Source organism: Natator depressus, chromosome 1 (assembly GCF_965152275.1).
Source record: "Natator depressus isolate rNatDep1 chromosome 1, rNatDep2.hap1, whole genome shotgun sequence".
Taxonomy (NCBI): Eukaryota; Metazoa; Chordata; order Testudines; family Cheloniidae; genus Natator; species Natator depressus.
The window spans coordinates 209,955,439-209,981,053 of NC_134234.1; the positions used below are offsets into that span (position 1 = coordinate 209,955,439).

The window sequence follows — 25,615 nt, forward strand, 5'->3', positions numbered from 1 at the left end:
TACAGGCAGGGAACTAAAAGGAACCTCCCCTTTGAACCAAGTCATTAGGAACCATGTTGGGGCATGTCTCAGCTGGGAAACATCTCCTCTCTGAGCTGAGTCAATAGAAGCAGCACTGGTGTGCCTTGGCTGGGAGATGTCTTCTTCCCCGATAGGTTTCAGAGTAACAGCCATGTTAGTCTGTATTCGCAAAAAGAAAAGGAGTACTTGTGGCACCTTAGAGACTAACCAATTTATTTGAGCATGAGCTTTCGTGAGCTACAGCTCACTTCATCGGATGCATACTGTGGAAATTGCAGAAGACATTATACACACAGAGACCATGAAACAATACCTCCTCCCACCCCACTCTCCTGCTGGTAATAGCTTATCCAAAGTGACCACTCTCCCTACAATGTGCATGATAATCAAGGTGGGCCATTTCCAGCACAAATCCAGGTTTTCTCACCCCCCCCCCCACACACACAAACTCACTCTCCTGCTGGCAATAGCTCATCCAAACTGACCACTCTCCACACAATGTGCATGACAATCAAGGTGGGCCATTTCCAGCATAAATCCAAGTTTAACCAGAACGTCGGGGGGGGGGGGGGGGTTAGGAAAAAACAAGGGGAAATAGGCTACCTTGCATAATGACTTAGCCACTCCCAGTCTCTATTTAAGCCTAAATTAATAGTATCCAATTTGCAAATGAATTCCAATTCAGCAGTTTCTCACTGGAGTCTGGATTTGAAGTTTTTTTGTTGTAAGATAGCGACCTTCATGTCTGTGATTGCGTGACCAGAGAGATTGAAGTGTTCTCCGACTGGTTTATGAATGTTATAATTCTTGACATCTGATTTGTGTCCATTTATTCTTTTACGTAGAGACTGACGCAGGAGAGTGAGTTTGTGTGTGTGTGGGGTGGGGGGAGGGGTGAGAAAACCTGGATTTGTGCTGGAAATGGCCCACCTTGATTATCATGCACATTGTAGGGAGAGTGGTCACTTTGGATGAGCTATTACCAGCAGGAGAGTGAGTTTGTGTGTGTATGGGGGTGTGGGGGTGAGAAAACCTGGATTTGTGCTGGAAATGGCCCACCTTGATTATCATGCACATTGTAGGGAGAGTGGTCACTTTGGATAAGCTATTACCAGCAGGAGAGTGAGTTTGTGTGTGTGGTTTTTGGAGGGGGGTGAGGGGGTGAGAGAACCTGGATTTGTGCAGGAAATGGCCCACCTTGATTATCATACACATTGTGAAGAGAGTGGTCACTTTGGATGGGCTATTACCAGCAGGAGAGTGAGTTTGTGTGTGTGTGTGTATGTGGGGGGGCCGGAGGGTGAGAAAACCTGGATTTGTGCTGGAAATGGCTCAACTTGATGATCACTTTAGATAAGCTATTACCAGCAGGAGAGTGGGGTGGGAGGAGGTATTGTTTCATGGTCTCTGTATATAATGTCTTCCGCAGTTTCCACAGTATGCATCCGATGAAGTGAGCTGTAGCTCACGAAAGCTCATGCTCAAATAAATTGGTTAGTCTCTAAGGTGCCACAAGTACTCCTTTTCTTCTTCCCCTGAGCCACTCATTCAGAGGCATGCTGAGCATGTTGGCTGGGAGCTGATCTTTGCAGATCTCCCAATGTGCTCAGAAAGAAATCTGAACACTTGTTGCTTCTTGAACTGGATGACTAGTCAAGGCCTCTGTTATCATGAATGAGTCCCCTATTGAGCCAGTTGAGTGTAATTTGGCTCTGATTCATTATTAAGCCCCTCTCTACAAAGCAGCAGATTTCTATGCTGGCAATTCTTCAGCTGTCATTGTTTTATTTCGTATAGCTCCTTATACAGCGCTCATCATCATAGTATCTGAGTGCCGTCCAGTAGTGCATTAAGAAACATGACTAACATTGTCGTGTATTTGTTTTCTCATCCACTCCGCTGGAGGGAAGTGTATACAGTGGAGTGTCTTGTTTTGGAATTCAATTTTTATTGTATATATATACACATACACACACACACACGTTGATATTGTTGTTGGTGGAGAAGGCAGGTCAAAGAAACTTGTCTTGCACTTACAGTGTAAGATGGTGAGGTTTACGATGGTCCATAGTTCCTGTAGGAACCTCAAAGTTCAAAGCCCTAGACCTCATTGTATGTCTGAGAGGCCCTTAGGGCCAAGAGTGAAGGTGTCTCAACTCGTGGGGTCGAGAAAGTCTGTTCTAGAGAAGCTCCATGATTTCTCGGCACTTGTTTAGAAGAAGTTGGATCATTCCAGATATTCTGCTAGCAGGCTGATTTAGATACATACATTGTTATTGTTATTGTAACATACATATGTTGCTACAGGAAGCATAATGGCTATGAGGGTGCATGAGAATTTTGTACAGGTATTTAATAGGTATATAAGCCAAGAAACAAAAGGAATTTTTTAGGGAGGCCTGCGGAGGTATAAATAGAGAACAGGAAAATAAGAAAAGAGAGAAAATTAAGTCTGGATACCAGGAAATATTTCTTAACATTAATAATAAAATATTTCTTAACAAGGGCTCTATTAGTCTCCCCAAGGGAAGTGGTGGAAGCCTCCAGGCCCCCAAATCTTGCCTGGAAAAACAGAAATTTCACCTTTCAAATGGGGTATACAAACTATGTACTTGGCATGCTTGGCCATGCAGAAAAGAAGAGGGACCTGGGGTGCACAATACCTGCAAATATCTGAAATGTAAATGCCCAAGAGGTTGTGGAATTATTTAAGATAGTGACTAGGACTAATGGGGTGGCATTGAACAAAGGGGAAATGTTCAGGTTGAATATCGGCAGGCATTCTGGATAGGGTTTTGGGCACCTTTCGCTGGAGCACTGAGCTGGGCTTGTCTGTTAGGATCAGCTGTGTGTAACCCACAGGATCCATTCATTTCTCATAGTGAAGGGCGGAAAATATGATGGACCCTGCCCCTTCTTCTAATATGTTGGACCCTGTCCCAAAAAGGGTGGCAGATGGAACAGGATCCACATGTATGTGTGGAAAGGCTTCATTTCCACCTGTACTGAGCAGCAGGGTCAGGGTTTGTGCAGGAAAACAGACATGGCTCTGGGTGTTTATGGCATCTGCAGGGCAACTTGGTGGGTGTTACAGCCTCACTATCTTATCTGTCTTTTTTACTATGGAAGAGATTGTGTTACTCACAGAACTGAGTGGCTGATGGCACTAGCTAGAGTGGTATATAGAGCAGGCACATGCGGAGAAACCTTCCCCCTTCCTCCAGTGCACCTGAATTCTGACCTGCATTCCCCTGCTGCTCCAGGCTCGGGTTTCTCCACACAGCTCTACTGAGACAGGTCCAGAGATAGATGCAGCCCCCTTTCCTGCCCCCCCCTCGTCCCATGACCCCTGTCAAGGTTCCTTCCCCACTCTGAGCTCTAGGGTACAGATGTGGGGACCTGCACGAAAACCTCCTAAGCTTACTTTTACCAGCTTAGGTTAAAACTTCCCCAAGGTACAAACTATTTTACCCTTTGCCCTTGGACTTTATCGCTGCCACCACCAAACATCTAACAAGTATATAATTGGGAAAGAGCCCGTTTGAAAACATCTTTCTCCCCAAAATCCTCTCAACCCTTACACCCCCTTTCCTGGGGAAGGCTTGATAAAAATCCTCACCAATTTGCATAGATGAACACAGACCCAAACCCTTGGATCTTAAGAACAATGAAAAAACAATCAGATTCTTAAAAGAAGAATTTTAATAGAAGAAAAAGTAAAAGAATCACCTCTGTAAAATCAGGATGGTAAATACCTTACAGGGTAATCAGATTCAAAACATAGAGAAAAGGAGTACTTGCGGCACCTTAGAGACTAACCAATTTATTTGAGCATAGAGAATCCCTCTAGGCAAAACCTTAAGTTACAAAAAGACACAAAAACAGGAATCTACATTCCATTCAGCACAGCTTATTTTCTCAGCCATTTAAAGGAATCAGAATCTAACGCATATCTAGCTAGATTACTTACTAAGTTCTAAGACTCCATTCCTGTTCTGTCCCCGGCAAAAGCATCGCACAGACACAGAGAGAGGCTTTGTTTCTCCCTCCCCCCAGCTTTTGAAAGTATCTTGTCTCCTCATTGGTCATTTTGGTCAGGTGCCAGCGAGGTTATCCTAGCTTCTTAACCCTTTACAGGTGAGAGGGTTTTTCCTCTGGCCAGGAGGGATTTTAAAGGTGTTTACCCTTCCCTTTATATCTATGACAACCCCCCCACACACCTGTCAAAGCACCTCTGTCCTGAATTGCAGCACCCTCTGTTGTTTCAGTCTTGCTCTGCACTGCAGCTCTGCCAGTGACCTCACTCTTGACCCACTATTCTAGGCCTGGGCATGTCTTAGTACACCATGCTGCATTATGTGCTGCTAGAGGTGCTCTACATTTGCATCATCTTTTTCAGAAACATGGGAGTGCATCTAATCAGTATATTTGCTTGAAGAAAAGGAGGACTTGTGGCACCTTAGAGACTAACCAATTTATTTGAGCATAAGCTTTCGTGAGCTACAGCTCACTTCATCGGATGCACGAAAGCTTATGCTCAAATAAATTGGTTAGTCTCTAAGGTGCCACAAGTACTCCTTTTCTTTTTGCGAATACAGACTAACATGGCTGTTACTCTGAAACCTATATTTGCTTGGGCTATCACATTATTTTACTGTAAACTGCTGACTGACTTTGGCAGACTAAACGGGCTGGGTGAGTCCCTGTGCTATGGTATGTATGTGACCCAAGTGCCCCATGTTGGCAATGGATGGGGGTACACAGTTACAAGTCTATACCCAAGGATTTGCCTAGACATGCCCAGACAGGCATGTTTCGCCTGTGATCAGCCTGATATTTCACTGAAGGGGGCCGTGTGCATAGGTGCTGGCTTCCTTCAGGCCTGGGGGGTGCTCAACCTCCCCGCTCCGCTCCAAGCCCCCACCCTGTCCCACATCTTCCCGCCCCCTCCTCCCAGCATGCCCGTCCCCACTCCAGCTGATCGCAGCAGGCGGGAGACGCTGGGAGGGCATGGGAGGCGCTGATCAGCGGGGCAGGAGGCGTTGGTGGGAGGCGTTGGCGGGAGCTGGCTAAGCAGCCACTAATTTTTTTCCGTGACTGCCTATGCCCATGTGTGGTCTCTGCCGAAAGTTAAGAACTCACTGGTCATCATAGTTATTGCGGGATGGATGGATGGATGGATGGATGGATGGATGGATGGATGGAAAAATTTTAAGAGTTATGTAACATGTAGAACATTGTGCTCCAAAGCTGCTGGAGGTGAAACTGGTCATCTGGGGCAAGGTGGTTCTCATGGCTAAGTCACTCAAGAGTGGGAACAGCTGACAATCTATTGACCCAGCCCAGCCAAGTGTTTACACTCTGACAAGATGCAGGCTGGGCCTTTACAGAGCACAAGAAGCCCAAGACAAAGGTCTTCACTAGGGGTTAGCATCAGGGCAAACTGAAGGTAACAAAATGCCCTGATTATGAAAAGAGACAAAAGGTCTGGAACTGTCTAATAGGAGAAAGAAGGGCCCAAGGTGGTATCCATTAGGGAGGCAATACTCTGTCAGCGTCTCATGAAAAATGGATCCCAGCACTTTAGACCTGATACTTGAAGTGCTATATGGATTGACCATTGGGAGAGAAATACCACGTTAGACAGGAGAGGAACTTGTTAGTAAATATAGGCTGTAGATTATGTTTCACATTTTTCTTTTATCTGTAGCTATATATTTCTAATCCTTATACTTGCTTCTATTTGAATCTTTACCTTAAGCTTTGTTAAATAAACTTTAACTTCTCTTTGATTTTACTATAGACACTAGTAAGTGCTGTGTGCTAAGGAGAGTGTTGTAACTGAGGTCAAACTAGTGAGCTGGTGGGCACTGCTTCCAAGGGGGCAGTGAATCTATGTGCACTGAGAGTATCCAGAGGTGAAGGGACTGGGTGCTTGAGTGTAATGAAGTGAGGTGTACAGACGGGTTAGCAGGATACATGCCCCAGGGCCAAAGCAGAACTCTGGGGGCTAACTACCTCCAGAAATTTAGCAACAGGTTCTCTCTGCTCTGCCTCAAGGACTCACTCAGGAAGCCTAAGGGCTGGGGAGTGCAAATTGCTAGCCTGCAGAGGGAAAGAGTGGGGCGATCAGAGTCCAGGGTAGGGCACTCATGTTGCCAGCAGCCAGTCGTTTTGGGTGAATTTCCCTCGGTGGGCCCAAACAAGTCTCCCTTGACCCATAAGCAGGCAGTAGCAATTCACCTATACCAATGGGTAACCTCAAAAGTGTCACAATGTGCCACATGACCTTGTAGCTTATGGGCACACATCCATTTTTTCTTTGAAAATTATATTAATTTGAAGCTCTGGTGGCAGCTTATAAGGGGTTGGAGAAAATTCAATGTCATGCTGTCTGATTGGCTCACAACTAGGAGCAGGGCAGATGTCAGAAAACAAGGCAGACACCCTAAACTGATGGTGTGTGCTATAATTAGATCTCACCAAGCCAGTAACAAATATGAAGTCCTGGACCGCTATCCCAGTCTTTCCATGGAGTCACAGACAGTCCCCTTATACTTCCCAGTCTATCTTGCCACCCAGGCGAACTGGACTATGTGAAAAATAATCACACAAGAAATCACACCACATTCAGGTTGCTCCTAGTCCCAAGAAACCAGTCACTTACCCAAGATCTTACACCAAAGACAAAAAGATGAGAATGTTAGCTAACTCTCTTCTTTGACAAGAATCACTGATCCAATGTATACTGGTCTATAATCACAAAATCTGCTGGTGAATCTGAAATGGAAATACAGCATTTTACAATCATTCAAAGAATGTATTGAAATGTTACACTCATGTTCAGATATGACAATGCTGTGGGTTGGCAGTGGGAAATTAGTGGGAATTTGACTTGTTACTTTGCAATTTCTTACTATTTGCAATTTCTACTCAAGATTTATAAATATTGTAGAAATAACTTGGAATCATAAATTACCAACGGAGCCAGAATTCTGTTCCCTATGTGACATTTTTACTAGAACTACAAAGGCTTTTTAAAAAAGGACTACAGTTCCCTGGGTTATGCAGAAATTGACCTTATAGAAAGTGGATTACTCATGCATGTGCCTGTCTAGCTTTCTTAGACATTTCTAAGCTATCATCTTGATAATAAAATATTGCACCCCCGTTTTTTGAATGCTTTGCTGATATGGAAGAAAGTGTTTATTCTGAGCATCTTATTTGTTATAAGGTTCTAATCTGGTGATTTTTCTTGTTGCAGGATCTGGGAGTCCTCCTTGCTCCAGGCTGCCAAGGAAAATGATGTCCAAACCATCCAGAAACTGCTCACCTGCCATACTTGTGATATTCATCAAAGAGGTAGGGTACTCCATATGGTGTCCATGACTAGGATAGCTGCAAGGAGAGGACACCTTGGGACTGAGAGTCTGGAGGATGGCAATGCTTCTCAAGAAGTAGAAAAGGGTGATCTTGGCAGGTCGGAGTGAAAACACTCTTTGCGTGAGGGTAGGGAGTCTTCAGGATTGAGTGTGTTACTCTCTGTAAGATTCATCTCACCAGGCTGGCAAAGGAACTTATGACACATATACATGACTCTCTCTCTCCAGGTGCCTTGGGGGAGACAGCTCTTCATGTGGCTGCCTTGTATGATAGTGTGGAGGCTGCACAGATGCTGATGGATGCAGCTCCAGAACTTGTCAATGAAGCAATGACATCAGAATTCTATGCAGGTAAGAATGCCAAGATGAATAGACATGGGCTGAGACTGCCGGAATGGCTGGGAGATATGGCATAGTCGCTGAGATTCTGTTAGCTTTGTGTCCAGATCCCAAGGTGCCCTTTATAAAATGGTCTGTTTCAGGGAATCATATTTTACTGCCACTTAACTGCATTTTCAACTACCCATGGGTGCTGTTGTGTTCCCAACAGATCTCCAGGAAATGAAACCTATACCATATTCCTTTAAAAGAGGGTGCATTTAGAGGATCATTTTATCCTTGGAGGATATCCTATTCCCAACTACCACCCCAAAATCTGAGATCCAATAATTATATCTGGACTCCTAGCTAAGCACAGTCAACTTTTGAGTGGAAAACCTCCAAGGAAAGATCTAAGTGCTGGAAGAAGTAGTATTGATTCAGTAGGTGATGCTTTTCCATCTAAGTTATTCCTGAACCTAGTGTCCCAGTGTGGTGCTAGAGGGAGATATGCTCTAGGGAGTGGTGTGATTGATTCCCTAGAGGTTGGTCACCTCTCTGAGTCAGTATTGTCCCAAATGCCTCACATGTTGTCAGGAGGATGCAGTGCTGCTGGAGTGGCCATCTTCCAGATGAGACATAAATCTAGGCCCTCCAGAGTGGGGTTATTAATTCCAGGGTTTGTAAATTACATTCTACTCCATTAATTCCCTCTGCATTTTCACTTGGATATGGATTTTTTCTTTAGGGTCTACTGAGAACTGTATTGTCACTGTGCATTGTTAAAGAGTTGCCTCCTTCTACCCCAGAACCAGCTGCAAGGGAGGAGAGAATATGGTCTAGTGGCTCGAGTAGGGGATGGGGAGTCAGGAGACCTGAATTCTAGCCACCATCCTGTTACTGACCAAGTCACTTAATTTCTCTGCATTTAGTTTCAGGCTAGTGATTCCAGGCTCTTGCACACAGGTTAATGTGAGGTTTAATTGATGAACATTTGTGAAGTGCTCTGAGATCCTCAGCTGGAAAGTGTTACAGAAGTGTAAAATATGAGCAGGAGCATAAGTGGAATTAATGAGGCACTAAACCACTTCACTGAAAAGTGATGAGAGAGAAGTTGCAAGTGTAAGTCATTTAACAGCAATTAATTTCACAGTTGCAAGTCCTACCTTAGGGCTAAGACACAATAAAGGCGGTATTCGTGAAAACACTGGGCAAAATTCTGCTGGGGTTAATCCACTGAAGTCACTGGGATAGTCAGTGTAACAGAGATAAGAGTTTGGGCTGCAATTTTCCAGGGACATTAACCACTCACATGCAACTGGAATTCCATGGGAGCTGGGCAGGTGACTTCCTTAAGGTCCTTTGAACACTCCAGACTTTGCCCATTAGATTTTTCAGTTATTTACTAATAAAGTGGCCTTGGTTGCACAGTTGATCTCTGAAGTGCCTCTGGTCCCTGTGGTGCAATGTTGGCATTACAAAAGGGGTGTGATTGTGTGTTGCAGGGGAGACTGCTCTCCACATCGCTGTGGTGAATAAGAACTTCAAACTTGTGAAGGCGATGCTTGAGAAGGGGGCTGATGTCAACAACCCACAGGCCACTGGCTACGTCTTCAGACTCAGCAGCCACAATCTCATTTACTTTGGTAGGGCTCCATCTGCAGGCCTTGACTGCCACCAGACTCTTCTTCTCTGGCACACTATGAGTTCTGTGGCCTCTCTGGATCTGGTATGGTCTGCTCCCTTTCTGTCCCTCTCTCTGTCAACAGGGCCCCATGTGCTCTGGGAATTCCTGTCTATGCAACTGCTATGCAATGCAGACCTTGCTACAGAATTGTGCTCTAGAAGTTCAGCTTTCATTTTCTAAAAAATGTTAAATCTCTAGCCCTTGTGTAGACCACTTGCCCTAACATGACCTGAATGAAACCAATGGAGTAATGTCTGCCTGAGTCTGCAGCCAGCCTATCGTAATAGCTCTGTGTTGAGCCTACTTATCCATTCTTTTCATTTGGGTGATAACTCTGAAGCCTAACAATAATTATTATGCCATTGTTTCACTCCTAGACCAGGGATAGTTAAAACTGAAGTTTTATAAACTTTAGTATAAAAAACCAAACAAATACACCTTGCACAAGCCCCATTACTGCTCAACACACCTATCTATGTCTCTGCAACCAGAAAGAAAAGGAGTACTTGTGGCACCTTAGAGACTAACAAATTTATTTTAGCATAAGCTTTCATGAGCTAAAGCACTAACACGGCTGCTACTCCGAACTCAGCAACCAGAGTATCCCCTTTGACCCCCCTGAGCAGACTTTCAGTCCTTAAAGGGATAGGGCACAGGAGAATATAAGCCTGATATTGCCTTATGAGTGCTACTCTCCCTCCTCATAAATGTAATGTCATCCCAACATTTCTATTTAAAAAATATATCATACAGTCCATCCATTTGACTTATTAGCAGTCATCCAAGTTCCACAAGTTTGTAACAGTCATTCTCAAGTTAGTCTTTGAGTATCTTCCTCTGTAACAAGCTCTGGTACTGACAGTGAAATCTTCTGCAAGTTTCTTTAGTTTATTTTACATTCAGCAGAAAGTTTCTGTGGCAATTTTAGTTCCATTAGCCAACTGAATAGTTAGTTCTGAACACCTCAAATTCCCAAAGATATTCATATCTTATGGAATAACAGTTCCTATACGATCAGTGCTATAACCATGTCATGCCAAGTTACTGGGCATATGGCAAGCTAGTTAGAAACCATATCTCTCACCGTGCCTCAGTGGGTCACAGCTGAGGATGCCAGATTCAGGACAAGCTGCTGAGAAATGGGGCAGACTCTCCCCAAAATGGTGGTTATTCTACCAAGCCAGTAGCAAAAGTAAACTTCTGTCTCACCACACCGGTTAACACGAAGTCAAAGATGCAGTCTCCTTAGGCATCCCAGCCCTTATTTCACCCCCAGACACTAGACTTTGTGATGAGTGGCTATTGAAAACCAATTTAATCAAACCAAGGTTTCTTCTGATATCAAGAGACCATCCACTTAGCCAGGTAGATATATAATTCAGATCTTAGCCAATAATCACACTGCTGCCAATCCATTAGTAACTGAAATTTAAAGGTTTATTTATAAGAGAAAATAAATAGAAGAGAGTTAAAGTGGTTATGGAAATCATGTACATACAAGAGATTGAAAAGTTCTTATATCAGATTTGAAGCAGTGATGGAATAAACTGCTAGTTTGCAAATTTCTCTCTGGAACTTACCACAGCAGCTTGGGGGTCATGAGTCCTTGATTAGAGCTTCCTTGTTATTATAGGCCCAAGATGGAGTCCAGAGTCACATGAGCAAGTCACATGCCCTTACATGCTTTGAACACTCACAGGAGCAGCCTTTACCCATATTCTGGCTAAAGCATCCACAGGAAAGCTCACTGGGTGGGGACAAACTTCTTCTATGGCCCATTGTGAGTGTTAGATGTTCTTTAATGGGCCATCAACTTGAATAGTTCATTCACAATGTGCTGGCCAGACTGGATGTAAATTACCTTGGGGATGTTATCCCAGGAGCAAACACATTTGGGATATAGATCTATATAGCCAATATTCCTAACTTCAAATACTGTGATGATACACGGATATAAACAAGCTAATCATACTTAGCAAATCATAACGTTTACACGATTTGTTGCAATTGTCTAACAATGGCAATATTCATTATATAAATGGTCATGTTTCTATCATACAGCATCACAATACTAAATTAACATAATTATAAACTATCCAGAGCTATCAAATACTTCATTTCCCAATATTACAGCAGCCTTTGAGAGAATGTAAGATTAGGCCCAGGAATAGGCGCTTGGTATGGCATGTGACAAACAAGTGGATAAATCCATGATGCATTCACTAGTCCAAAAATTGGATTTAGACACTTATAAGTAGGTGTTCCTAATCGTTCATATGTCAGTGGGACTCTTCTCTCACTGGTCAGGTGACTTCACATGTTAGTGGATTGTTCTGCTGATCTGTCCTCTTGTGCAGTGCTTGTTTCAGGTTCCATGGTCTCGTTTTGGCATTCATGTTTTTCCCAGGAATTGAGGGTCTGTACTATGGGCAGTATCTGGAACCATCACGTAATGTGGTTCATCTTCACCCTCACTGCTGTCCTTTTGTTATCTCTTATTGCACTAGCTTGCCTTGTTTTCTGTGTCTTATCATAGAATATCAGGGTTGGAAGGGACCTCAGGAGGTCATCTAGTCCAACCCCCTGCTCAGAGCAGGACCAATTCCAGGCCCAGATCCCTAAATGGCCCCCTCAAGGATTGAACTCATAACCCTGGGTTTAGCAGGCCAATGCGCAAACCACTGAGCTATCCCTCCCCACCTGCAGTGGGTTAGAGGATGGAATTATATCCCTAAGTAAGAAGTCACAGGAAAGTAAAAGATTGCAGTGAAGAGCTCTAACATATCCTTTTACATCTTCTGCTTTTACTTCATAGACTGAACTATCCCCTTTCCTTTGAAGTACTACATGAATCTTATCTTCCCACTAGGATCTTAATTTGCCTTTTCCTCCTTTCTCTGAAAGGTTCCTGACAAGTACTCTGCCACTGGGTAAGAGAGCAGCACCATGCACTTGTGGAACTCGTGGATTTGACTAATAAGTCAAATGGATGGACTGTATGTTAGACGTTTTAATGTAAATGTTGGGACATTACATTTACAATGTGTTGTCTTGTGGTTTCGTAAGAAGGAGGCACAGTCTGGATGTAGAAGTAAGGCTTTATTAGAACTAAAACAGAAGTACATAAAACAAAGGGAAGCCATGTGCTCCTAGCTGTGTAGCTGGTGAAGCTGACTCTGGAGTGCCTCCAGCCAGTTTCACTCGCCCCAATCCAGTTCCCGTTAACATGTGCTCTGCTCTTAAAGGCCCAGTACATGCTCCTAACATTTGAGGGGGGAGTGCAGCATGCACAAACGAATGTCAGGATTAGATTTACCTTTGCCCTTTAAGAAGCTCTTTCGCGGCAGCAAGCACTGGGAGGGAGGGGGGAAAAGCGGGCACATGGCGTGCTCATGGAGGAGGCAGAGTGGAGGCGGAGCTGGGGTGGGGCGGGGGCAGGAAGCTGTCAGTGGGTGCAGAGCACCTACCAATTTTTCCCCATGGGTGCTCCAGTCCCGGAGCACCCACGGAGTTGGTGCCTATGCACCCACCTATAACGAACCCCCTGGGTCCGAGCCATTTGGCTATTATAGCTAGGTGTTTGTTGTAGCAAAAGAGAGGGAGGGCACAGCTCCTCCAGCCCCGGGGCCACGCCGTTGGCAGTGTCACAGAGCTCCTCACCACCCCAATGTGCTCCCTACCTCCCCTTCACCTGGACCACCTTGGCGAGCCCTCTTCACCCAGAACCTCTCCCCACTGAGCCCCAACCAGCTGTACCTGGACCCCCACCCCACTAAGTTCTCCTGGATCCCCCCCTGCTGAGTCCCCTACACTCAGACTGCACCAATGAGCCCCAACTACTTTTGCCTAGAACCCTTTCAGAATCCCATTGCCCCTGCACCCAGAACCCCCGAACCAGACCCTGTGCATTCAGATCCCGCCGCCACCCAGACACCTCACTCAGCTGCCCACACCCAGATTGCACCACACAGAACCCTCTCATCCTACACCTGGATCCCCCCACACTTGGATCCTGCTCGGCTGAGCCTGCCTGCCCACACCTGGTGCACCTAGCACGGAGGGGCAGGGCCCCAGGGTGTTTCTGGGGCAGGCCCGGCCCTTGCATTGTGTCAGGGTTGGGTGCAGCCTCACCACAGAGTCCATGTCCTGGGGAGGGCTGCAGGGTGATTTCCCACCTCCATGCAGCCAGTGGCCTGTGCTCCCCACTGCCATGCTGGAGGCTCCACATTTATTTATTGACAAATAAAATTTGCAGAATTTTAAAATATTGTTTGCAGAATTTTTAATTTTTTTTGGCTCAGAATTCCCTCAGGAGCAGCAACTGCAGGCTGCACCTGGTAAATCAGATGCAGTATCAGCTTTATCTCTGCTTTTCCTATACCACATCCTGACTCTGCCAGATTGCCTGCAACAACACATCTTCTTCTCTCGGCTTGCTTCATGTCTGCATGACTGCTCATACCATTATCAGTTCTTTTGTCACAGTCCTGGACAGCTTGCTTTAATATGTTAATTTCAGCGATCACATCTTAGATTGCATCAATACTAGCCTTTAGTTCCCTTACCTCATTGATCAGCATGGGAGACTCCTTTTTCTTTGGGAGGAAGTGTTGCTTTACTCTCTGACCAGTGCTCTGTGTATAGGACGACCGAACAGAATTATATGCAACTGCCGTAGCACATATGCCTCCATTCCCCAGCTTCTGCTCTTTCTCTATCTGATCATTTACAACAGTGTGCAGCTTCTCAAACAAGGTCTCATCTGCAACCTGATTATCTTTTAAATAAAGCTGAATCACAGTCTGAATATTTTTCAGAGTAACAGCCGTGTTAGTCTGTATTCGCAAAAAGAAAAGGAGTACTTGTGGCACCTTAGAGACTAACCAATTTATTTGAGCATAAGCTTTCGTGAGCTACAGCTCATTTCATTGAATGCATACTGTGGAAAGTGTAGAAGATCTTTTTATACACACAAAGCATGAAAAAATACCTCCTTCCACCCCACTCTCCTGCTGGTAATAGCTTATCTAAAGCGATCACTCTCCTTACAATGTGTATGATAATCAAGCTGGGCCATTTCCAGCACAAATCCAGGTTTTCTCACCTCCCCCCCCCACACACACAAACCCACTTTCCTGCTGGTAATAGCTTATCTAAAGTGACCACTCTCCTTACAATGTGTATGATAATCAAGGTGGGCCATTTCCAGCACAAATCCAGGGTTTAACAAGAACGTCTGAGGAGGAGGGGGGGTAGGAAAAAACAAGGGGAAATAGGTTACCTTGCATAATGACTTAGCCACTCCCAGTCTCAGCTATTCAAGCCTAAGTTAATTGTATCCAATTTGCAAATGAATTCCAATTCAACAGTTTCTCGCTGGAGTCTGGATTTGAAGTTTTTTTGTTGTAATATAGCAACTTTCATGTCTGTAATCGCGTGACCAGAGAGATTGAAGTGTTCTCTGACTGGTTTATGAATGTTATAATTCTTGACATCTGATTTGTGTCCATTTATTCTTTTACATAGAGACTGTCCAGTTTGACCAATGTACATGGCAGAGGGGCATTGCTGGCACATGATGGCATATATCACATTGGTGGATGTGCAGATGAACGAGCCTCTGATAGTGTGGCTGATGTTATTAGGCCCTGTGATGGTGTCCCCTGAATAGATATGTGGGCACAGTTGGCAACGGGCTTTGTTGCAAGGATAGGTTCCTGGGTTAGTGATTCTGTTGTGTGGTATGTGGTTGCTGGTGAGTATTTGCTTCAGGTTGGGGGGCTATCTGTAGGCAAGGACTGGCCTGTCTCCCAAGATCTGTGAGAGTGTTGGGTCATCCTTCAGGATAGGTTGTAGATCCTTAATAATGCGTTGGAGGGGTTTTAGTTGGGGCTGAAGGTGACGGCTAGTGGCGTTCTGTTATTTTCTTTGTTAGGCCTGTCCTGTAGTAGGTGACTTCTGGGAACTCTTCTGGCTCTATCAATCTGTTTCTTCACTTCCACAGGTGGGTATTGTAGTTGTAAGAATGCTTGATAGAGATCTTGTAGGTGTTTGTCTCTGTCTGAGGGGTTGGAGCAAGTGCGGTTGTATCACAGAGCTTGGCTGTAGATGATGGATCGTGTGGTGTGGTCAGGGTGAAAGCTGGAGGCATGTAGGTAGGAATAGCTGTCAGTAGGTTTCCGGTATAGGGTGGTGTTTATGTGACCATCATTTATTAGCACTGTAGTGTCCAGGAAGTGGATCTTTTGTGTGGACTGGACCAGGCTGAGGTTGATGGTGGGATAGAAATTGTTGAAATCATGGTGGAATTCCTCAAGGGCTTCTTTTCCATGGGTCCAGATGATGAAGATGTCATCAATATAGCGCAAGTAGAGTAGGGGCGTTAGGGGACGAGAGCTGAGGAAGCGTTGTTCTAAGTCAGCCATAAAAATGTTGGCATACTGTGGGGCCATGCGGGTACCCATAGCAGTGCCGCTGATCTGAAGGTATACATTGTCCCCAAATGTAAAATAGTAATGCGTAAGGACAAAGTCACAAAGTTCAGCCACCAGGTTAGCCGTGACATTATCGGGGATAGCGTTCTTGACGGCTTGTAGTCCATCTTTTTGTGGAATGTTGGTATAGAGGGCTTCTACATCCACAGTGGCCAGGATGGTGTTATCAGGAAGATCACCGATGGATTGTAGTTTCCTCAGGAAGTCAATGGTGTCTCGAAGGTTGCTGGGAGTGCTGGTAGCGTAGGGCCTGAGGAGGGAGTCTACATAGCCAGACAATCCTGCTGTCAGGGTGCCAATGCCTGAGATGATGGGGCGCCCAGGATTTCCAGGTTTATGGATCTTGGGTAGTAGATAGAATATCCCAGGTCGGGGTTCCAGGGGTGTGTCTGTGTGGATTTGATCTTGTGCTTTTTCAGGGAGTTTCTTGAGCAAATGCTGTAGTTTCTTTTGGTAACTCTCAGTGGGATCAGAGGGTAATGGCTTGTAGAAAGTGGTGTTGGAGAGCTGCCGAGCAGCCTCTTGTTCATATTCCGACCTATTCATGATGACAACAGCACCTCCTTTGTCAGCCTTTTTGATTATGATGTCAGAGTTGTTTCTGAGGCTGTGGATGGCATTGTGTTCTGCATGGCTGAGGTTATGGGGCAAGTGATGCTGCTTTTCCACAATTTCAGCCCGTGCACGTCGGCAGAAGCACTCTATGTAGAAGTCCAGTCTGCTGTTTCGACCTTCAGGAGGAGTCCACCTAGAATCCTTCTTTTTGTAGTGTTGGTAGGGAGGTCTCTGTGGATTAGTATGTTGTTCAGAAGTATGTTGGAAATATTCCTTGAGTCGGAGACGTCGAAAATAGGGTTCTAGGTCACCACAGAACTGTATCATGTTCGTGGGGGTGGAGGGGCAGAAGGAGAGGCCCTGAGATAGGACAGCTGCTTCTGCTGGGCTGAGAGTATAGTTGGATAGATTGACAATATTGCTGGGTGGGTTGAGGGAACCATTGCTGTGGCCCCTTGTGGCATGTAGTAGTTTAGAAAGTTTAGTGTCCTTTTTCTTTTGTAAAGAAGCAAAGCGTGTGTTGTAAATGGCTTGTCTAGTTTTAGTAAAGTCCAGCCACGAGGAAGCTGGTGTGGAAGGTTGTTTTTTTATGAGAGTATCCATTTTTGAGAGCTCATTCTTAATCTTTCCCTGTTTGCTGTAAAGGATGTTGATCAGGTGATTCCGCAGTTTCTCTGAGAGCGTGTGGCACAAGCTGTCAGCATAGTCTGTGTGGTATGTAGATTGTAATGGATTTTTTACCTTCAGTCCTTTTGGTACGATGTCCATCTGTTTGCATTTGGAAAGGAAGATGATGTCTGTCTGTATCTGTACAAGTTTTTTCATGCAGTTGATAGATTTCCACTCCATACGGCTAAATGCAGTGCCTTGCATAATGACAGGTTTCAGAGTAACAGCCATGTTAGTCTGTATTCGCAAAAAGAAAAGGAGTACTTGTGGCACCTTAGAGACTAACCAATTTATTTGAGCATAAGCTTTCATGAGCTACAGCTCACTTCATTGAATGCATACTGTGGAAAGTGTAGATCTTTTTATACACACAAAGCATGAAAAAATACCTCCTCCCACCCCACTCTCCTGCTGGTAACAGCTTATCTAAAGTGACCACTCTCCTTACAATGTGTATGATAATCAAGTTGGGCCATTTCCAGCACAAATCCAGGTTTTCTCACCCCCCCACCCCCAAACCCACTCTCCTGCTGGTAATAGCTTATCTAAAGTGACCACTCTCCTTACAATGTGTATGATAATCAAGGTGGGCCATTTCCAGCACAAATCCAGGGTTTAACAAGAATGTCTGAGGAGGGGGTGGGGTAGGAAAAAACAAGGGGAAATAGGTTACCTTGCATAATGACTTAGCCACTCCCAGTCTCTATTCAAGCCTAAGTTAATTGTATCCAATTTGCAAATGAATTCCAATTCAACAGTTTCTCGCTGGAGTCTGGATTTGAAGTTTTTTTGTTGTAATATAGCACAAGATCAAATCCGCACAGACACACCCCTGGAACTCCGACCTGGGATATTCTATCTACTATCCAAGATCCATAAACCTGGAAATCCTGGGCGCCCCATCATCTCAGGCATTGGCACCCTGACAGCAGGATTATCTGGCTATGTAGACTCCCTCCTCAGGCCCTATGCTACCAGCACTCCCAGCAACCTTCGAGACACCATTGACTTCCTGAGGAAACTACAATCCATTGATGATCTTCCTGATAACACCATCCTGGCCACTATGGATGTAGAAGCCCTCTACACCAACATTCCACAAAAAGATGGACTACAAGCCATCAACAACGCTATCCCCGATAATGTCACGGCTAACCTGGTGGCTGAACTTTGTGACTTTGTCCTTACCCATAACTATTTTACATTTGGGGACAATGTGTACCTTCAGATCAGTGGCACTGCTATGGGTACCCGCATGGCCCCACACTATGCCAACATTTTATGGCTGACTTAGAACAACGCTTCCTCAGCTCTCGTCCCCTAACACCCCTACTCTACTTGCGCTATATTGATGACATCTTCATCATCTGGACCCATGGAAAAGAAGCCCTTGAGGAATTCCACCATGATTTCAACAATTTCCATCCCACCATCAACCTCAGCCTGGTCCAGTCCACACAAAAGATCCACTTCCTGGACACTACAGTGCTAATAAATGATGGTCACATAAACACCACCCTATACCGGAAACCTACTGACAGCTATTCCTACCTACATGCCTCCAGCTTTCACCCTGACCACACCACACGATCCATCATCTACAGCCAAGCTCTGTGATACAACCGCACTTGCTCCAACCCCTCAGACAGAGACAAACACCTACAAGATCTCTATCAAGCATTCTTACAACTACAATACCCACCTGTGGAAGTGAAGAAACAGATTGATAGAGCCAGAAGAGTTCCCAGAAGTCACCTACTACAGGACAGGCCTAACAAAGAAAATAACAGAACGCCACTAGCCGTCACCTTCAGCCCCCAACTAAAACCCCTCCAATGCATTATTAAGGATCTACAACCTATCCTGAAGGATGACCCAACACTCTCACAGATCTTGGGAGACAGGCCAGTCCTTGCCTACAGATAGCCCCCCAACCTGAAGCAAATACTCACCAGCAACCACATACCACACAACAGAACCACTAACCCAGGAACCTATCCTTGCAACAAAGCCCGTTGCCAACTGTGCCCACATATCTATTCAGGGGACACCATCACAGGGCCTAATAACATCAGCCACACTATCAGAGGCTCGTTCATCTGCACATCCACCAATGTGATATATGCCATCATGTGCCAGCAATGCCCCTCTGCCATGTACATTGGTCAAACTGGACAGTCTCTATGTAAAAGAATAAATGGACACAAATCAGATGTCAAGAATTATAACATTCATAAACCAGTCGGAGAACACTTCAATCTCTCTGGTCACGCGATTACAGACATGAAAGTTGCTATATTACAACAAAAAAACTTCAAATCCAGACTCCAGCGAGAAACTGTTGAATTGGAATTCATTTGCAAATTGGATACAATTAACTTAGGCTTGAATAGCTGAGACTGGGAGTGGCTAAGTCATTATGCAAGGTAACCTATTTCCCCTTGTTTTTTCCTACCCCCCCTCCTCCTCAGACGTTCTTGTTAAACCCTGGATTTGTGCTGGAAATGGCCCACCTTGATTATCATACACATTGTAAGGAGAGTGGTCACTTTAGATAAGCTATTACCAGCAGGAGAGTGGGTTTGTGTGTGGGGGGGGGAGAGTTGAGAAAACCTGGATTTGTGCTGGAAATGGCCCAACTTGATTATCATACACATTGTAAGGAGAGTGGTCACTTTAGATAAGCTATTACCAGCAGGAGAGTGGGGTGGGAGGAGGTATTTTTTCATGCTTTGTGTGTATAAAAAGATCTTCTACACTTTCCACAGTATGCATCCAATAAAGTGAGCTGTAGCTCACGAAAGCTTATGCTCAAATAAATTGGTTAGTCTCTAAGGTGCCACAAGTACTCCTTAGTCTGAGTATTGTCATTCTGCAGTTCTGTCAGGACTGTATGGAGGAACATGTTTTGTGCAAAGACAAGGTCATTTCTTAGGTCAGAGTCAGCTTCTTGTCAGGCTGGCAAACACTATGTCTCAAATCAAGGGCTCAGACTAGGAAATTCAGAGGTGTCTGTTTTGGCTCTTGTGTTGCTCTTGAGAGCTGCAGGTAAAGTTCAGTGGCACATTTTCTTGATTATAGGATCTTAAGATACCCCTCAGTTTTGGCAGGCTCAGATTAGTTTTTCTCTCCAAGTAGCCCCTGAAGCTCAGTGCTGGGCAAAGAGCCCCGATCACATATTCTCTGCCTCAGTGTACCCCGTTTGAGTCCCACTTTCAATTGATTGGCTTAACCTGTCCTTTTGGTGGAAATTCCCAATCTTCTCTGTAGGTTTAAAGTCTTTCTTTAAAATTGCTTTTGTTTTCTGTGGTAGGCTGACAGATTTGACAACAGGGGGCTGGTTTTAATTTTTTTCATCATTTCGTTCTATTTTAATTTTTCATTGTACCGTTTCTGAATGGTCTTTTATCAGTTTTTCCCATTTGCTACTCCATTGCTGTGAGGTGTAAAATCTTATCTTTTAATGACAGCAGTGCAGACACTTCCTGATCTTCCAGCTCGTCCTGCTCATGTAAATTGCTTCTTCTATATTTGACTAAAGCAAAATGACATTTAGCTGCAGTTTCACTCTGACTTGACCCAGAAATACCCAGACAGTCACAAACTTCTCTTAAAACTTCATCCCTTAGCAGGTATTAAAGGGCTCCTATGTCCATGTGAAGGTCCTCTAACTCCCCCCGCCAGAGTACTTACAAACCATTAAATCTCCCCTAGCAGCTATTCCTGGAACAGTCTACAAAAGATTCAGGTTCAGGTTTGTCTCTTAGGGTAGGTTTGCACAGGAAAAAAAAAAAAAAAGAGAAAAGACTGCAGCAGCAAGTCTCAGAGCCCAGGCCAACTGACTCTGCCTCATGGAGCTTGAGCTGCAGGGCTAAAAATAGCAGTGTAGAAGTTCAGGCTCAGGCTGGAAGGGGGAGGGTCTCAGAGCCCAGGCTCCAGCCCTAGCCCAAACAGCTACACCAAGGGTCCCCAGACTTTTCATGGCGGTGCCCTCCCTTACCCCTGTCCGCACCCCGCTTCCCAAGAGCCGGGAATGGGGCCGCGGCTGTGGGGGTGTGCGGACAGGGGTAAGGGGGCTGCGGCTGGGGCCGCAACAGCTGGGGGCAGGTTTGGGTCTGGGGCCAGGAGTCCCAAGACTGGCCAATCAACTCCCAGAAAATGGAAGTCACTCCCTGGTTCAAGTACAGCTGCTCGGCACTTAATACTTCCATTTTATTCTGACCGCTGAGTGAACCTTCTGCTGTATTTGTTATGGCCACCGACATGAAGAAGTCCTTGCTAGTTGGTCACAGGTGCACAGCCAGATTTTGGTGAATCTCTGGTGCAGTGGTTCTCAACCTATTTATCTTTGTGGCCCACAAAGTATTTCCTGGGCCATAGGTTGAGAACTACAGTGCCCCACACTTAAGCCCACCACAAACTATTATGCCCAGTGCCCTCTGCCCAGAGACCCCTCCACAGAGTGGGACCAAGAGCAGAGAGCGGAGTGCGGGGCCCTGGCACAATTTGGAAACCCCATTTTCTCAAAACCAGCAGATACTTTTGGAATATCTTTTATGATCACCCCCTTGGAGTAAACCACACGCCTGATTGCCTCTGCCACCACTTTACCCTCAGTTGACTTTGCAATGCTGAACTGGTTAGCAATCGGCCTGTAGCATTGTGGGGTAGCCAGCTTCCAGACAATTATGGCAACCCACTTCTGGATTGGTATTGGCTGCCCCCATATGTGTGTCCTGATGCTGGAGGGTCGGGGCAAGCTGCTCACAAAGCTCCAGAAACATAACTTTCTTCATGCGAAAGTTCTGGAGCCACTACTGGTTGTCCCAGATCCACATGACCATGTGGTCCCACCAGTCTCTGCTTGTGGCCCAGTCTGTACTTGTGGATCCAGAAGTGCCAGTCTACACAGGTGGCATCAGTGGCTATCCTGAGAGTTGTAAGCAGCATCAGCTAGTTCAAGTCCTCAATGTCTGTGTCCTCTTCCTCCTCCGACTCCTCCTCCAGATGCCTTTGGTGGGTCAGGAAATGCTGCCCGAATGTCCACCAGCATCTCATTGAAGCTCTGCCCATTTCGTGAAACAGGAGTGAAAACACAAGCAAGAGAAGCTCTTCAAATGGTGACTCTGCCATGATGCTGTCTCTGGTTGCCCAGAACATGCAGACCCAAAATACGGCTCAGCAAGATGTTGGGAACTTGGTGGGCTGTGACAGCTTCTTGTAACATGCAAGATGGACAGTCAAGTTTTCCCACACTGCACTATAATCTAGGGGCTAGAGTGGCCACAGCTGGGAGGATTGGGGAGAGCACCAGGCAGCCTGGGATAGATGGTTTGACTCGGGTGCTGCAGTGTGGATGCTGGATCTCCAGATTTGGGGCCCAGACACACAAATTGTAAATCTGTGGTCACCAATGTGTGTGGATGCTCAACCCAGGGTCTGCGGATTCGAGTCCCACTAACTGTGGGCTTACATGGCAGAGTAGACATACCCTGGGAACACTCACAGCTCTGCTGTTGCCATGCAACCAGAGCTATCCCCTTTAATGCCTTCAGCAGACTTTCAGTCCTTAAAGAGTCAAGGCAAAGGTAAATGTAATCCTGACATGCCCTTATGGGTGCTACACCATCATTTGTAAATGCTTCACATTGGACCATTTTAGCAGAAACATCCAACTAATGTGTTAATCCCAAATTGCCTCCTACTCCTTCCCAGGTGGTCAGATCCCCAGTTGCTTCCTACCCAGCTGTTAAAACCTCCAGCTTCCCCCAGCACCCTCTCCTATATAGTTACACAATACAAAATTCTGCGATACATTGAAAGTAATAAAAATTAAGGGCACCAAAACATGAATGAAGTTTCTTGTCAAAGGGGCAGATTATGTGCACATTCCTCTTATTGAGTAGTATTTTACTTCACAGATGTCCCTATTGATTTCAGTGGAGCTACATGTGGAGCAAGATACTATTCAGTGTGTGTAAGGAATTCACAAACTGGGTCCCCAAAATAATCCAAAGGGCTCGGTGCTCATGGCATTATTTTTTCAATGAACATGTCCATTTAAAAACAATATGATCTGATGCTGCCACAGAATTTCCCTTTTGCTGAACAATAGGCCTGCAAAAACCTGAGGGCCTTGCCACAGAGTACTTGGGTTTGTCTGTCAGCCATCTTTCTGTCTCTCTTATTCATCTCTCTTTCTTCCATCCATTCATATCTCTTTCTCTTTCTGGCTAGCATCTATGCCATCTCATCTTAATACCATAGATCATCTCATTAATGATCTGGAGGTTGGCGTGGATTGCACCCTCAGCAAGTTTGCAGATGACACTAAACTGGGAGGAGTGGTAGAAACGCTGGAAGGTAGGGATAGGATATATAGGGACCTAGACAAATTAGAGGATTGGGCCAAAAGAAATCTGATGACGTTCGACAAGGACAAGTGCAGAGTCCTGCACTTAGGACGGAAGAATCCCATGCACCGCTACAGACTAGGGACTGAGCGGCTAGGCAGCAGTTCTGCAGAAAAGGACCTAGGGGTTAAAGTGGACAAGAAGCTGGATATGAGTCAACAGTGTGCCCTTGTTGCCAAGAAGGCTAACGGCATTTTGGGCTGTATAAGTAGGAGCATTACCAGCAGATCAAGGGACGTGATCATTCCCCTCTATTCGGCATTGGTGAGGCCTCATCTGGAGTACTGTGTCCAGTTTTGGGCCCCACACTACAAGAAGGATGTGGAAAAATTGGAAACAGTCCAGCGAAAGGCAACAAAAATGATTAGGGGACTGGAACATATGACTTAGGAGGAGAGGCTGAGGGAACTGGGATTATTTAGTCTGCAGAAGAGAAGAATGAGGGGGGATTTGATAGCTGCTTTCAACTACCTGAAAGGGGGTTCCAAAGAGGATGGATCTAGACTGTTCTCAGTGGTAGCTGATGACAGAACAAGGAGTAATGGTCTCAAGTTGCAGTGGGGGAGGTTTAGGTTGGATATTAGGAAAAACTTTTTCACTAGGAGGGTGGTGAAGCACTGGAATGCGTTACCTAGGGAGGTGGTGGAATCTCCTTCCTTAGAGGTTTTTAAGGTCAGGCTTGAGAAAGCCCTGGCTGGGATGATTTAGTTGGGTATTTGTACTGCTTTGAGCAGGGGGTTGGACTAGATGACCGCCTGAGGTCCCTTCCAACCCTGCTATTCTATGATTCTATGATCCTATGATCTCATCTCATCCCATACTCCTTGAAGCATGTGCCCAGTAGAGAGAGGAATTGTTAAAGAGACTCCATAGGGGCTAACTAAGAATAAAGGGGTGAAATTTAGCAATGAGAAAATGTAGGCTGAATACCAGGAAACATTTCTGAAAAGCAAAAATATTTCCCCTGTGAGATTAGCAGAAGCCTCAAAGCAGGAGTCACTTAAAACTAAAAGGATAACATCTCAGAGAATAAGAAAAAAAACTGGAGCAGAATAGCATTCCGTATATTTGATACTAAGTGGGGCTATCTCTTAACAGGAGACTGGTCTGTTTCTTGAGCAGAATGCTGGGAACATTTCTGCTTCTGGCTGGGCATGGGGACATGGGGTATAGATAAGATGTGACCTAATAGGCCTGGGACCTTACAATTCTGGCTAACCTACGGGAACGGAGAGGCTCCTTTATTTCAGAAACTTTGTGCTGTTCAATGGAACTTCCCCTACAGGCAGGAAATTCCCTGCAGCATAGATGGAATGTTAAGGCTACAGGACTGTAGTAGGCCTTTTCCATATCCAAATCCTATGATCCACTTCAGGAGTATTCTTGTATTTAAAGATTGATTTTTCCTTTGAGATTTTGCTGGGCCAGAGCCTCAGGTGACATAAATTAGAGTAGCACAACCATTCTATGCTACCCATTTCTGACTGTAATTAAACTGTATCTAGCAGAGAAATTTACCGTCTTTTTTTTTTTTTTAAATGAGCTTTCATTAATTTTTACTTAGAGTAGTTTGAAACACTCTGGAGAGGAGTATGTGACTGTGTGTTGAGGAGGTTGGCTCAGGGTTCTGCTTTCCCCGTGCAGTTTTACTCCTGATTAAATCAAAATCCACACCCACTGAAACTTGGCGTCTTTGAGCTTTTAGCCCCAGAGGGTTTTTAATATTCTCTTGTAAATCTGCCTGGCTATTGTTTAATTACAGAGTGGGGAAAGCAAGAGCACTTCAAAAATAAAGGTAATAATCTCCCCATGTGATTGCTTTTAAAAAATAGAGATAGATTTAGATAGAAACTTTTCAAACAAAATGTATCGGGTATGATTCTGCTCTCATTCATATGCGTGTAAATTGGAAGAAGCTCCACTTAGGTCAGAGTATTTTAGTTCTTGCTTTAGATAGGGCAACTTTTGCTCTTTCTGGGTGAAATTCAACCTTGTGAATAGGGCCAGTATAAGACTGGTGTACTCCTTACATTCCACTTAGGCCATGCCTACACTAGCACTTCTGTCGGCAAAACT

At 45.1% G+C, this 25,615-nt stretch overlaps 1 protein-coding gene across 1 annotated transcript in view; it reads left to right on the plus strand.

Moving 5' to 3' along the window:
• Positions 1–25,615, plus strand: part of LOC141984741 (transient receptor potential cation channel subfamily V member 6-like) — an 82,556-nt gene that overhangs the window by 39,964 nt on the left and 16,977 nt on the right. Inside the window, exons 2-4 of the mRNA XM_074948089.1 lie at positions 7,286–7,383; positions 7,632–7,754; positions 9,227–9,367. Coding sequence (XP_074804190.1) covers positions 7,286–7,383; positions 7,632–7,754; positions 9,227–9,367 — 362 coding nt within the window. The remainder of the gene's footprint in view (positions 1–7,285; positions 7,384–7,631; positions 7,755–9,226; positions 9,368–25,615) is intronic.